Here is an 11,514-nt window from a genome sequence, read left to right on the forward strand (position 1 = left end):
AAGCAGTACAATTCCTGCAAGATGAGGCAGATTTAAATTTTGTACTTCAGCTGAATGTCCAAGGAGATCTGGTAGAGATTGCTTTGGTAGTGACATTTGATCCTGCAAACCTGTCTGGAGGTTAGATCATAAAAATCCATTTTTTGTAATCCCTAATTTCATTGTAGTGTATCAGAAATGTAATTTGATTGCAGAACACATGATGATAGCCACTAACATTTCTTTAAATAAATTAATTCAAATTAAGGGATAATGTAGTCAAAGATGCAAGTTGCAATCTGTCTCTCTACGAGAGATCTGTAAGAAACAAAGTGAGTGGAGATCACTTTTTTAATCCAAGTCTAGTGCTTCAGCACTTCCTAGTCTTTCAACATGAACAGTGAATTTTCACTCTGCTAAAAAAAAGCATTTTTTGAAGTTTTCACTTGATTCTACTAAGGTAGTTTCATGACCCATTAATGGAATTTCAGTGCATTTTGCATTTCTCTTGTTAAAAGGTACAGACCATGATTGGTGGTACAGGGGAAAGATGTATAGACATTATACTGGTATAAAATGTTTAACTACCTTTTGAATTCAGTTATTCATTCTGACTGCCCCTCAGCAGTGAAGCACTTTTTAAGGACACTGTGGAAAGATGAAGTAGATTCACAAAGTTTGAAGTTATCCCTGCAGTTCAGATAAAACCAGGCATACTTTTTACTAGGCCAAAAGAAAAGGCCACCAACCATCCTGGAATCCAGTAGCTGTACTGTTAGTACAGTGTCCATTTAGTTTCTTGGTTTGGAATTTTGGAATCTCACATCCTCTTCCCTCCCAGGACCAATTAGCATTACTGTAACAGTGGGTAGCTACATCAGAGTAAAGCTTTCCTGCATTTGTTTTGCTAGTGTTTTAAAAGGAGAACTGTCCTTGAGCTTTGGCTCAGCTCCAGAGCCTTATGTCACTTTTTGTTTTGGAAAGCTGGCCTGTCACAAGATGCTTTTGTTCAGAAGATTCTGCAGATCCCTTCTATACTGTTGAGAGCTGTGCCTGCTGACTTGAAGTGTTTCTGTGCGAGTTCCCAACTGCATCTCGTTCAGTACAGCTAGTTACTGGTGCTGCAGTGAAACTAAATTGCCTTGGTTTTGCTGTTGCTTGAGAGACCCTACCTCTCTTCCTGGCTTTCCAGTAGAGCTGTGTGTTGTTCCCATTCTGTTGGTACTTCCCCTTCTTTAGAAAGGTGTTCGGAGAGTAGGTGAGAAGTACTTTTTCTTTCCTTTTTTAAGTCAGGTATTGTAGCACAGTTTTTCAAAACATCCATTAAAATCTACCCTTCCTCTCCTCAAGTTTAAACCTTCCTAGTCCCCTGAACCAGCTGTATACTGTTACTACAGTGTGTAGTAACAGTAGTACTGTTCCTCCTTTGTGTTTGGTCTTAGATAATTAATCCACTTGACAGGGCATGGATAACAGTAACCGGCAATGCTGCTGTAGGAACTCCAGTACTGACTGTAGGAACATCGAGGGAGGTGCACACACGGGGGAAGGTTATCTTCCGACAGCATAGCTGGAGGAAAGATTTATTTCTTCTCGTAGAAGCACTGTTAGCACTGCTAACATTCTTGAAGCTTTCAAATTTCAGGCGAAAACAGTAGAAATCTTCCTTATAAAGATGAAAGTAGTGCAAGGTAAAGAACAAGTGCAGAATTTCGAGGCCAGGTTTTGAAGTCAGTGTAGTCAGGTGTTACCGGGCAGTTGTTGTGTTGAGAATACTTTGTGCATTTTTTCTAGGTGTGTGAACGCAGTAGTTAACTGCGTTCGCTACATCGAAGACCTAAACCAAGTTTAGCTCCTTGCCATTAGTTCAGTGAGTTAACAGGCCCTGGTTCATTTCCTGTGTTGGTGTGTACTGTGCTCTGCCTTCGCAGAGCAGAAGCCACGTTTTCTTGTGAGTCCAAGCCCTTGGTCAGTCAGGCGTACGAGCTGGCCGCGGTGGCCCCCGCGCCGCCCGCATTCCGGGAGCGCTCCCAGGGAACAGGGGCAGGCCGGGCAGCGCGGCGTTCAAACCGCTCCCTCCCGACACCCCCCGCGACGGGCCCGCCCCGCCGCTCATTGGCTGTGCCGCGGCACTGCCGGCTTCCTATTGGCGGGGCTGCCGCGGTGCCGCCCCCAGCCGCGGGCGGCCTCGCTCCGGGCGCTGCTGCGGGCTGGGGTCCGTGCCCGCCATGGCGCTGCTGCTGCTGCAGCTCCTCCGGCGGGTGCTGCGCTGCCTCGGCTGGCCGCGCCACCAGGTGAGACCCCGCGGCGGCTGCCTCCGCCCCAGGAGCCGCTCGGGCGGAGCGTCTCGCCTGCAGCGCTTGGCTCGGCGAGAAGAGAGGGGAGGGAAGGTGGGAACCGCGGGCGGTGGGGCGGCTTCAGCGCCCTCCTTGCCCGCTGCCGGTTTGTCGGAACGTGCCCGCACGTGGGGTCACTGCCCTGACACAGCCGCTCGGGTGGCTCCTTGTGCGCTGAGCTGAGCGTAAGAAAGTCCGTGGTGTTGGCTGCTCGTGCTTTGCTGTCTGCAGTACAAGGCTACGTCCCCCTTCCATCCAAGCAGCAGTTAACCCCGCGTGTTGGCGGACCGGGACGCTGGGAGAGGCCCTGGTGCTGCGCCAGGGGCTGGTGTTGGAGCGTGAGGTGGTGGGCAGCTCCTCGGCGGGGCTGTCAGCGAGGCACTGCTGCGGCAGTGCTTCTGAGGCAATCCTGGCGCTGTCTATGGGAAGCTACCGAGCCTCTGCAGGAGTGCTGAGTTGGCTGAGCTGCCCTGTTTGCTTGCTGGTTCCCTTGTTCGAAGCTGGTGATTTGTTTGACAGGCGGTGTTTTTTGAAACTCAAGTGTTTGGCAGCAGTATCAGTCGTACCCTCGGAACGTGCCTTCCTTCAGCAGTCTCATCAGGAAGGTATTTCCAGCAGTTATATGCTGTCATAAGGAAGTATCAGGCCAAGGTATGTTAAATTTGTTTCACTTCTTTGCTAATTGTTCTTTCCCAAGACTTACACAGGTGTATGTAGTAATTAAATGGGCACTTTTGCACTGTTTTATCTGAAGATGTTGGCCTTTGTGCCTCTTTAAAATATTCTGTATTTTGGCAGTGTTTTTAGACACTGTCTGTCATACCAGTGTAGGTATGGTGGACTTTCAGCTTGAGAAGAGCATTGAAAAGTTAGGTTAATCAAACTGCATTCTATTTAATTACCTGTAACATGGAATAATTAAGTAACTTTGATTAGAGTGAGATTCAAGAACTGAGGTCTTTTATTTTGCTTCTCATGTTCAAAGGTTTTCTGATTTTTTAGGTCACATCTCTTTGCCAAAAAAAGGAATATGGATCTACTCGAAGTATTGTCCGTAGACTTGGGACAATTCTGTCCTTGGAGCCCTGCCCCAGACCTTATTTTCAAGTAAGCAATTTATTGTCACATGTATACTTCACTTGTCTGTATTTTTTTTTGTTTCTTAATTTGATGATAACTTTCCTGTTCTTTTTAGCTTGTGTAGTACATCCCTTATTCTCATTGTTTTCAACTTCATTATAGCACTGTTTAAAAATTCCCTTTTGCTGAGGCAAAATCTTTAGTATGTGCTGAATACAGTTTCCCTTTGTACCTTTTTTTTTTGGCATTGTTCGTTTTTAGTTTGTTCAAGACCTAAGTCCATTGGTTTGTGATGAACAAAGTGCAGCTCCAGCTTTTGTGGCTCCATCACTTGCTGATGTCCTCTGGGTGGCAAATGATGAAGGACAAGCGTGTACTAGACTTAGGTAAGTAAAAGTGTAAAAAGAAATAATAGAAATAACTTTTGCCTTCTCTACAATGTGTGATTTTGTGATTAAGTTTGTTTTCCTTTATTCCTAACCTTTTCTGGAAACCTTTTGAGTTTTGGGGGGGATGGGGGGAATGGATGACTTCCTTCTTACGTGAAGATTATAACTGTGTGAAGCATTCTTTTTTGAAATCGAGGCTTCTCTTTCTTCTTCATACTGGTATACTAGTATGTCAGGTGCATTACTGGTACTTTAAATGATACTCACTCACACAATATTTAGGGAGGGAGCTGGTTGTTGCAGTATTCTGTAAGATTATTCCTATCTTTAGCCTTTTAGTTTGCATCCTCTTTGATAAACTTTATAAATGGGGAAACAAGAAAAAAATATTTAAATGTCTCCTTTTGGCTTTGATTTTTACAGTGTGATGGGTAAGCCTTGATGGTTGCTTTGATGAAAAAAACAAACATAATTATTTAAAAATTTTAAAAGTATATATACATGTTCCTAGCTTTTATAGAGAGCTAAAGGAAAATATTCTTACAAATTACAGAATATTTAAAGTACTGTGCAATGACAAATTGTCCAAGAATTTGCAGACACAAATAGCATACAAGCTTCGTTGTTTTTTTTTTTTTTCCCCTCACTGGAGAAGAAATAGAAAGTTGTCTTGCTGTTCCTCTAAAGATCTGTTAAAAATCAGAGGATGAGTTAGAGCCAGAAGAATTAAAATGTGCACACTTGTATTGTCTTGTACTGCACCTGTATAGGACAGTGTAATTCTGCTTCATGTTGGCATTTGTTTGTCTGTGATCTTTGTGCTGCTTGCCAGTAATAAAAATAGAAAAAATTGATTAATTGAAATGACACACTTTTCCTTGGAGAAGTTGGATACAGTGTGTTTTATCTTATGTTTCCTGAGGCATTCTTGTTAAATAATTAAAGTTTGTTTGTAACAGCTGTAAAATAGCAGGAAAAAAAGAACATTGTTGAAAGAACAAAAAAATCTTGGCCTGTTTTGTTCTTCTCATGCTTTTCTTTAGCTGGCCAGATTCACAGAACTATGACAATTTATTCTTTTGTTGTTTCTATTCTTTGCTCTTTCTCCTCTTCTGGCTCTGTGGGATGTTTTTCAAGAACAACTATTCTAATTTGATATCTTTCCATTCTGAAGCAGTGTTTATAGCAAGGGGGTTTTGGCAAATCAGAAAGCAGTGTTTCAGGTCTGATTTGAAGTAAAAGGATATTTAAAATACAGGAAAAGTTCTGGGCTTTTTTTTCAGTAAAAGCTTAGTACATTTAAAATTAATCAGGTAAATTTAGTTTCTTTCCATGTTTTGTAATGAATTTTTGGTAGTTTAATTTTATGCTTAAAATATAAGTTTATTTCTGCTGGCACAGACTTGAAACAATTTTTGCAATTAAAATCTGAGACTTACAGCACAATTTTCTAATGATGTCTTTGGTTGTAGTAGCTTACAGGTGGTGAGATTATTGTTCTGTAAGTCTGTATCAAACTTTATTATTCTCAAGTACATTTTCTGAAAGATTGTAACTACTTTGCTGCTTGCAGTGTTCATGTTAGAGTTTGATAAATGACTAAAATTTCTGAAGACTAATTAAGAGATCATTGTTCTTTGACTTTCCTGCCTTTCATATTCGTGTGGCAAGAAAGGAGAGACACCTTACAGTCTCAGTCTAATAATTATTGAATAATGGTAATCTTATTGTATGACTTTATGATGTTTAATTATCCCTGAGTGAATTGTCTGACTAATTCTTATGATGACTTTGCAAGGATCTGCATTGTACTTGAGCAAAAGGAGACTTGAAGCATTTTAGAAGTTAGGAGTAGTTAAAAGTGTAGTCTCCTTAAATAGTTGGAAAAGTTAGGTCTTGCTGAATGAAGGTAACTTGCTTGCACAGCCCAAGTAGTATTGAGGTTTCCATTGTTGGCTGAGCCTTTTGAAACTGTCTTTTTTTGCTTTGTAGGACTGAATTGAGGAGAAAAGAGAAAAGTGCAGCTTTTCCTGACCTGCATCCATGTCTGGATTCAATACATAGTATTCCAAAACACATTGCACAGAAAGACAATGTTGATCAATCAGCACTCCAGAAAATTTCTGCACTTGAAGATGAGCTGACCTTTCTTCGTGCTCAGATTGCTGCAATTGTTTCTGCACAGACCTTGGGAAACATTCCCTCACGTAAGCCCTTCTTGCTTTGAAGCAAACCAGTGTTTCTTGTTTTGCTTTAGAGCTTACCATGTCTGATATTGGTAGAGAACATGTTTAACTTTTCTAACTTAAGATACACCTAGTAAATTTACAGAATGTACACCAACTAAATTTACTTAGTGTAATATTTTTTCTTTTGCTGTTTGGTGCACTTTCACTTTTCTATTTTGTGGTCTGTTTGCCAAGTTCAAATGCAATTGATCCTAAGTACTCTTTATTCTCATTTCCATGCTGGTGAAGGAGCCTAGTAACATCACTATCTATAGTCTACTAATAACTGTTTAAAAAAGTTACAGACTTTTAATTATCCCTTCAGGGTTTTGCACTGTTTCTAACAAATTATCAAAATAATGGGTAGAAAAAGTATTTTCATTAAGTCAGGTTGGGGCTATAACAAAAACAAATGTTGCAAACAGATGTGTCCTAGGTAGCTGGTCTCCAAAATGCACTTCTTTCTTATGACTTCTTTTTTTTTTTCCCTGATAAGTTTTGAGTCTCAGTTGTCTTACTTGCAGACCAGCCCCACTGTGGTTGCTGAAATACTTGGACTGGTGTGAGGTAGTTACTTTTGTGTGGCATTGCGAGGCACTTCTGTGATTCAGCTGTTCTGTTGGGTCTTCTCTGTCTCTTTTCCATTGCATTCAGTATTGTAATCTGTTTTACATGTTTTGGTATCTTTTGCTTCATATAGGTTATTGTAACCTCTAGACCATTGATTACCATGTGTAGTCTGCTTTGCTGATTTATCTAGTGCCTAGATTGAAGGCACAAGAAGAGAAAATCACAGCAGCACTAGACACTTCAGATTCATTACTTCATGTATTGTGAATTTGTGGGTTTGAAGTAATGTTCTTTGTTTTAAGTTTAGTTCTTCTGTGTTGGAATGTTCAAGGTGTCCAAGAAAGCGCTTTCAGAGGGTAGTCTTATCTTGACTTAAAACTGATTAATCCTAGATGTTAAGATATGTTGTTGTTTTTCTTCTCTAACTGTATGCAGAAGCCTTTAAAACACTCAGCACTCCAGATGGATTTTACCCATTGCCAGCCATGACTTCTACACCATTGTCCGTCTCTCACAATCGCTTTGTAATTCCATCGCCTCCTCCACTTCCTTCTGGTGCACCATCTGGTGTTGATGCTAGTAATTCTGCACTGGCACTTATCAAACAACGACGAGCTTCAAGAAACAGTGTTTTGAGTGCGGCTGACAGTACTGATCACCAGAGGACAAAGAACATTCCCAGTATGATGGATGTTTTGAAAGACCTAAACAAAGTTCAGTTGCGAGCTGTTGAGAGGTAGGTTGGTTTGGATGTGCATCTCAGCAAGCCAAGGCTACCTAAGCATCAACACCACTTCAGTAGCACCAGAGAGCAGTCATTTAAAGAGCAGCTACTGCTGGCAAACTGAAGTTGGCAGCTTCTGAGTTCACAGTTTGGAATGTAAGATACTTGTGACGTGCTTTTAGATGCATTGAAAACATGCTGACTATCGCAGCATTTTAAACTACTCTGCAGCTTCAGTGTGCAAATCTCAGGTTGGTGTGGGGAAATGAGGGGTCATTTACAAGACTGCATGCACAGGCAGAGGAAACTGATCTGGAAAAATAACCCTTCTGGATTCACTGTGCAAGGCCAAATCCTCAGGCAAACTTTAGAAAACTACTGTTAGCACACTCAAAATATCCTGGTTCAAACTTTGAAATATTAACAAAAACATGTGCTATATAATTTATTGAAAATGTTTCATAGATTTATATTTCAATATAAATATAAAACGCAGTTGGATTGTAAATATTTTTGGTAGTCAGCTGTTTTGATTGTAAGTGCAGTCGACTTGTTAAAAACATTTTCTTAGCTGTGAGCTTTATCCCTGAAAATGACTAGCACAAAACTTGGGCAAATAATTTACATGCAAATCTAGAGCATTTTTTTCTCTATAATTCCATGTATGGTGAGTGAAGAAGATGGGATGTTCCAGTTGGCAATTTTAACATCTGGAGCAGGTGCATAATTAACAAGATGTGGTAGCTTGTACATCTGAGATGCTTTCTGGATTTATGCATCTGCATGTATTCTGAAGTAGAATTTAACTGAATAATGAATAATTTCTATTTTTAGGGAGAGTAGCAATGATCAAAATTATTGCAATCTTTCAGACAGTTGTTTATTGTGTTTAGTGCAAAGGAAAGTCCTCTATTCTCAGAAATTCAGACCTTGAAGAGCCCAGTTTCTACCACCCAAACACCATCTTACACATTGTTCAAGTGCTCTGAGGCCTTGTTTATAATTTATAGAGACTGTGAACTCAATCCTCTCAATTTTTGTGTAAAGCAACATTTAGTGTAACTTAGAACTTGATGTTGTTAGTGTGCATTATTAGGTACAAATCATCAGCCTGGAGACAGCACTTTACTATCAGAACTCTGAACACCTCTAGATTTTTTCCACCCCACCCCAAGATATCTCAATGGTTAGAAAGTCTTATGATTTATTGTCAGTACCTTCCACAGTTATGAAAAGTTTTGGGGTCTAGGTGCTGTTTTGCTGATTTCTGAATTTAAATGAACTTAAAATGAATAAAATTTAAATTACATTGTGTTCACAATAATTATGAAATACCTTAGTGGGACATTCCTATTAATATACTTTATTATAACTTATAAATGACTTGATATAAAAACTGCAGTCTTTTTTTTTTTTTTTTTTTTTTTAACTTGTTCTTTGCAATACTTCAACACTTTATGTTGGTTTTCTGCCAGTTTTCTTCATGGAACAGTATCAAGTTGTCTTTTCAGCCTAAGAATGTGGCTGATAAGTTATCTGGTGTATCAGTTGTATTTGTTGTATTTGTTGAATTGATTTAAAGTTACAGTGGCATTACTTGTGTAATCAAGGATTCATAGGATAGAGTGTTTACAGAAATTGTGTCTCTAGATTTTAGATTAGTCAGGATCCGGGTTAGGAGACAATAATTTATTGTTGTTGTTCATAGGTCTCCTGGAGGCACTCCTGTTTCTAGACCCAAAAAGACACAAATTTCAGATTGGGATCCAGTTGCTCTACTAACTCACGCTCTAAAGCAGAAATTTGCACATAAAAATGATGATGAAGATGATTCTCTGGACAAAGAAAATAATTCTTTTGATAGCTCTCCATTTTCTAGTCCTGATGTGCCAATGGTATGTCTTAATATAAGAATGTGTTTGTGTTCTTGAACTGGCTGCTGTTTTCATGGATAGTTGCAGAGTTTTTGCAAGCCTAGAACTTCTCTACAATCTTTTTCACTGTCAGCCCAGGTAGTAACTTCCTTTAAAGTATAATCAAAGCAGAAAATCTCAAATTAATTTGGGTGGATTTAGACTGGTAAATGCTTCTGGATGTGCAAAGAAAAAAAAACTTAAAAGACTGATTTTAAAAATTCAGCTCATAGTTGATAGAACTATCAACCTTAGCTTGATGGTACCTGGCAGGTATCCATGCATGGAAACTGTGTGTTTAAATAGTTACTGGCTAACTTTTCAAATAAGGATGTTAGGAAAGTATAGGAAGGTCTGCCAAATATACCCTAATTGTTCAGAAATGAAAATAAATACGTACTCTGTAATATTTTCCTTTGAGTGTAAGTTGCACACAGTTTGAATCATTATCCAAAATGAGTTGTGGTTCTGTTGTAAAGCCCACGAAGAATACAGTTTTTCCTAGGAACAAAGAAATGGCAGACAGAGCCATTGGACTAAGGTGATTTGATTCTGAGCATTGGTTTCTGCATAGCCTGTGCCAGCTACTGCAGTTTATACAGACCAACAGTGCTGTTGGTTGGTATTTCCACAAACGTCAGAACTGCTCAGATGAGATGGATAGCAATAGGTGACACTAATTTAAACTGTGTCTCTCTGCTTACCAATTCTATCTCTCTATTGTAAGAGTGAGATAAGATTCAGGCTGTGGCATTTATTACCCTAATGGAGGGAAATAGTAATGCAGAAGATAAATTGGAAATCCAGATATTCTTTGGAAGCTGCCCTTACGTGTAGCTAGCTGTGTGGCTGAAAACTTGAGGAAAACTAATGGATGTGTATTCTTCTTTCTAGCTATAATGATTTGATTGGATTTTTTTTAATTTAAGCTGCCACAAGGATTTTCCAATCTGAATGTAGCATATATTTTACAGACTGCAGTGTGTCTACAGTTCTGGTGCAGTCTTCTTTTTTCCCCCAAAAGGAAAATTAAAATTTCTTAAAAATAAGCATGGTGGTATTTTGGATGCTGCAGACTATTGCACTGCTTAGCTGACATATCTGATTCTATATACAAAAATGAAAAATAGCTCCTGGAACAGCTTGCATATGGAATAGCTTTTGTTTCAGGATCTGACAGCTAGATTATAAAGTCCTGAAAGAGAGACTGCTTAAGGCCGGCATATTCAGGAGTAGATAAATAAAAGATAGAATTTTTGTGGTTAAAGCAGAATAATCTTATGAGTTTATAACCAAGCCTCTAACTGTTAAGTGTTGTGTGTTTTGAAGAATAAATGTGCTTAAACCAATTGGACAGACTGAGTATTTTATTCTTTCCATGTTGAGAGAAGTGCAGCAACTCTTCCAAAATGTTTTTCTTGTAAACATCTTCTAATTCAGTTTCTTGGATATAGGTTTAACTTTGTCTCTGCTCCTCAGGTTGGACGCTGCAGTCTGAAGCCAAATGTGAAACCCAGCCTTACAAGAACTGATGGAGTTAAGCAGGTACCAGCATGGAAAGCGAGAGCTCATATTTAGTGGAGACTTCCAAGGGAAGTTCAGCATGTATAAGTGGTGGGTCCACTTTGACACTGCTGTAAGGTGCTGTAACGTGTTCTAGAACATACCTTTCCTATGCTGTTGAGGTTTGGGTGTTGCAGGGTTTGTAAAAGTACCTCTTCCTTCTCTTTGATTTCTCAGTAGCCATACTTGTGAATGTGATGCTTTTACAAGAAGCACAGAATTGAGAGAAGGCTTCCATTGCTATGGAGCAGTGTCTTTGGGACCTGGGAAATTAAAGAAAGTAGTGTGTGTGGGGGGAAAACAAAGATTTATTGCTGTGATGGCCAAGGTATATGCTGTTTGCACTCCAGTATAAAAAACAAAGAAGTGTAAATGTTTGGTAGTGTGTTAAAACTACTGTATATAATGGTAATACTTTTTCATGAGAGTAGCATAGTTCCCTTGGTTTTCTTTACAGTTTGCCGATGCAACTCCTTAATCCATGTGCGAACAGTTTTCTAATTTATTTTGGGTCAGGAGATGAACTTTCATGTTTGTGGAACTTTGTACTGTAAGTAAACTGCAGGTCATCTATTCAATGCCTGTTCTGAGATAAAAAAGACTTTGCAGAAAGATCTGCTTGCACGCAGTCTAAATTTCATATGTAAGTAAATATTAATTCCTATCTCGGCATGTGCATCTGAACTGTTTTGTTCACAAGAGCTTATAAAATAAAATTCTCTTTATATTGTA

General features: G+C 39.4%; 1 protein-coding gene across 3 annotated transcripts; it reads left to right on the plus strand.

Moving 5' to 3' along the window:
- Positions 1-2,116: 2,116 nt before the first annotated feature.
- Positions 2,117-11,514, plus strand: MTFR2 (mitochondrial fission regulator 2). Of its 3 annotated transcripts, none has more exons than XM_056486538.1 (9): positions 2,117-2,273; positions 2,835-2,966; positions 3,318-3,422; positions 3,657-3,781; positions 5,777-5,991; positions 7,018-7,318; positions 9,015-9,201; positions 10,699-10,764; positions 11,240-11,514. In XM_056486538.1, the coding sequence occupies exons 1-9, from the start codon at positions 2,208-2,210 to the stop codon at positions 11,258-11,260; spliced, it is 1,218 nt and encodes a 405-aa protein (XP_056342513.1). In that variant the 5' UTR covers positions 2,117-2,207; the 3' UTR covers positions 11,261-11,514. The 3 variants fall into 3 exon arrangements, with proteins under 3 accessions (XP_056342513.1, XP_056342511.1, XP_056342512.1); XM_056486537.1 differs by having other exon boundaries at positions 2,152-2,273; positions 10,699-10,833; XM_056486536.1 differs by having other exon boundaries at positions 10,699-11,514.

Source organism: Oenanthe melanoleuca, chromosome 3, assembly GCF_029582105.1.
Source record: "Oenanthe melanoleuca isolate GR-GAL-2019-014 chromosome 3, OMel1.0, whole genome shotgun sequence".
Taxonomy (NCBI): Eukaryota; Metazoa; Chordata; class Aves; order Passeriformes; family Muscicapidae; genus Oenanthe; species Oenanthe melanoleuca.

Coding starts and splice junctions, on each gene's coding strand:
- MTFR2 (XM_056486536.1), top strand. CDS start 2,208: ATGGCGCTGCTGCTGCTGCAGCTCCTCCGGCGGGTGCTGCGCTGCCTC. Junction 2,967..3,317: donor TAAGGAAGTATCAGGCCAAG/GTATGTTAAATT, acceptor CTGATTTTTTAG/GTCACATCTCTTTGCCAAAA. Junction 3,782..5,776: donor CAAGCGTGTACTAGACTTAG/GTAAGTAAAAGT, acceptor TTTGCTTTGTAG/GACTGAATTGAGGAGAAAAG.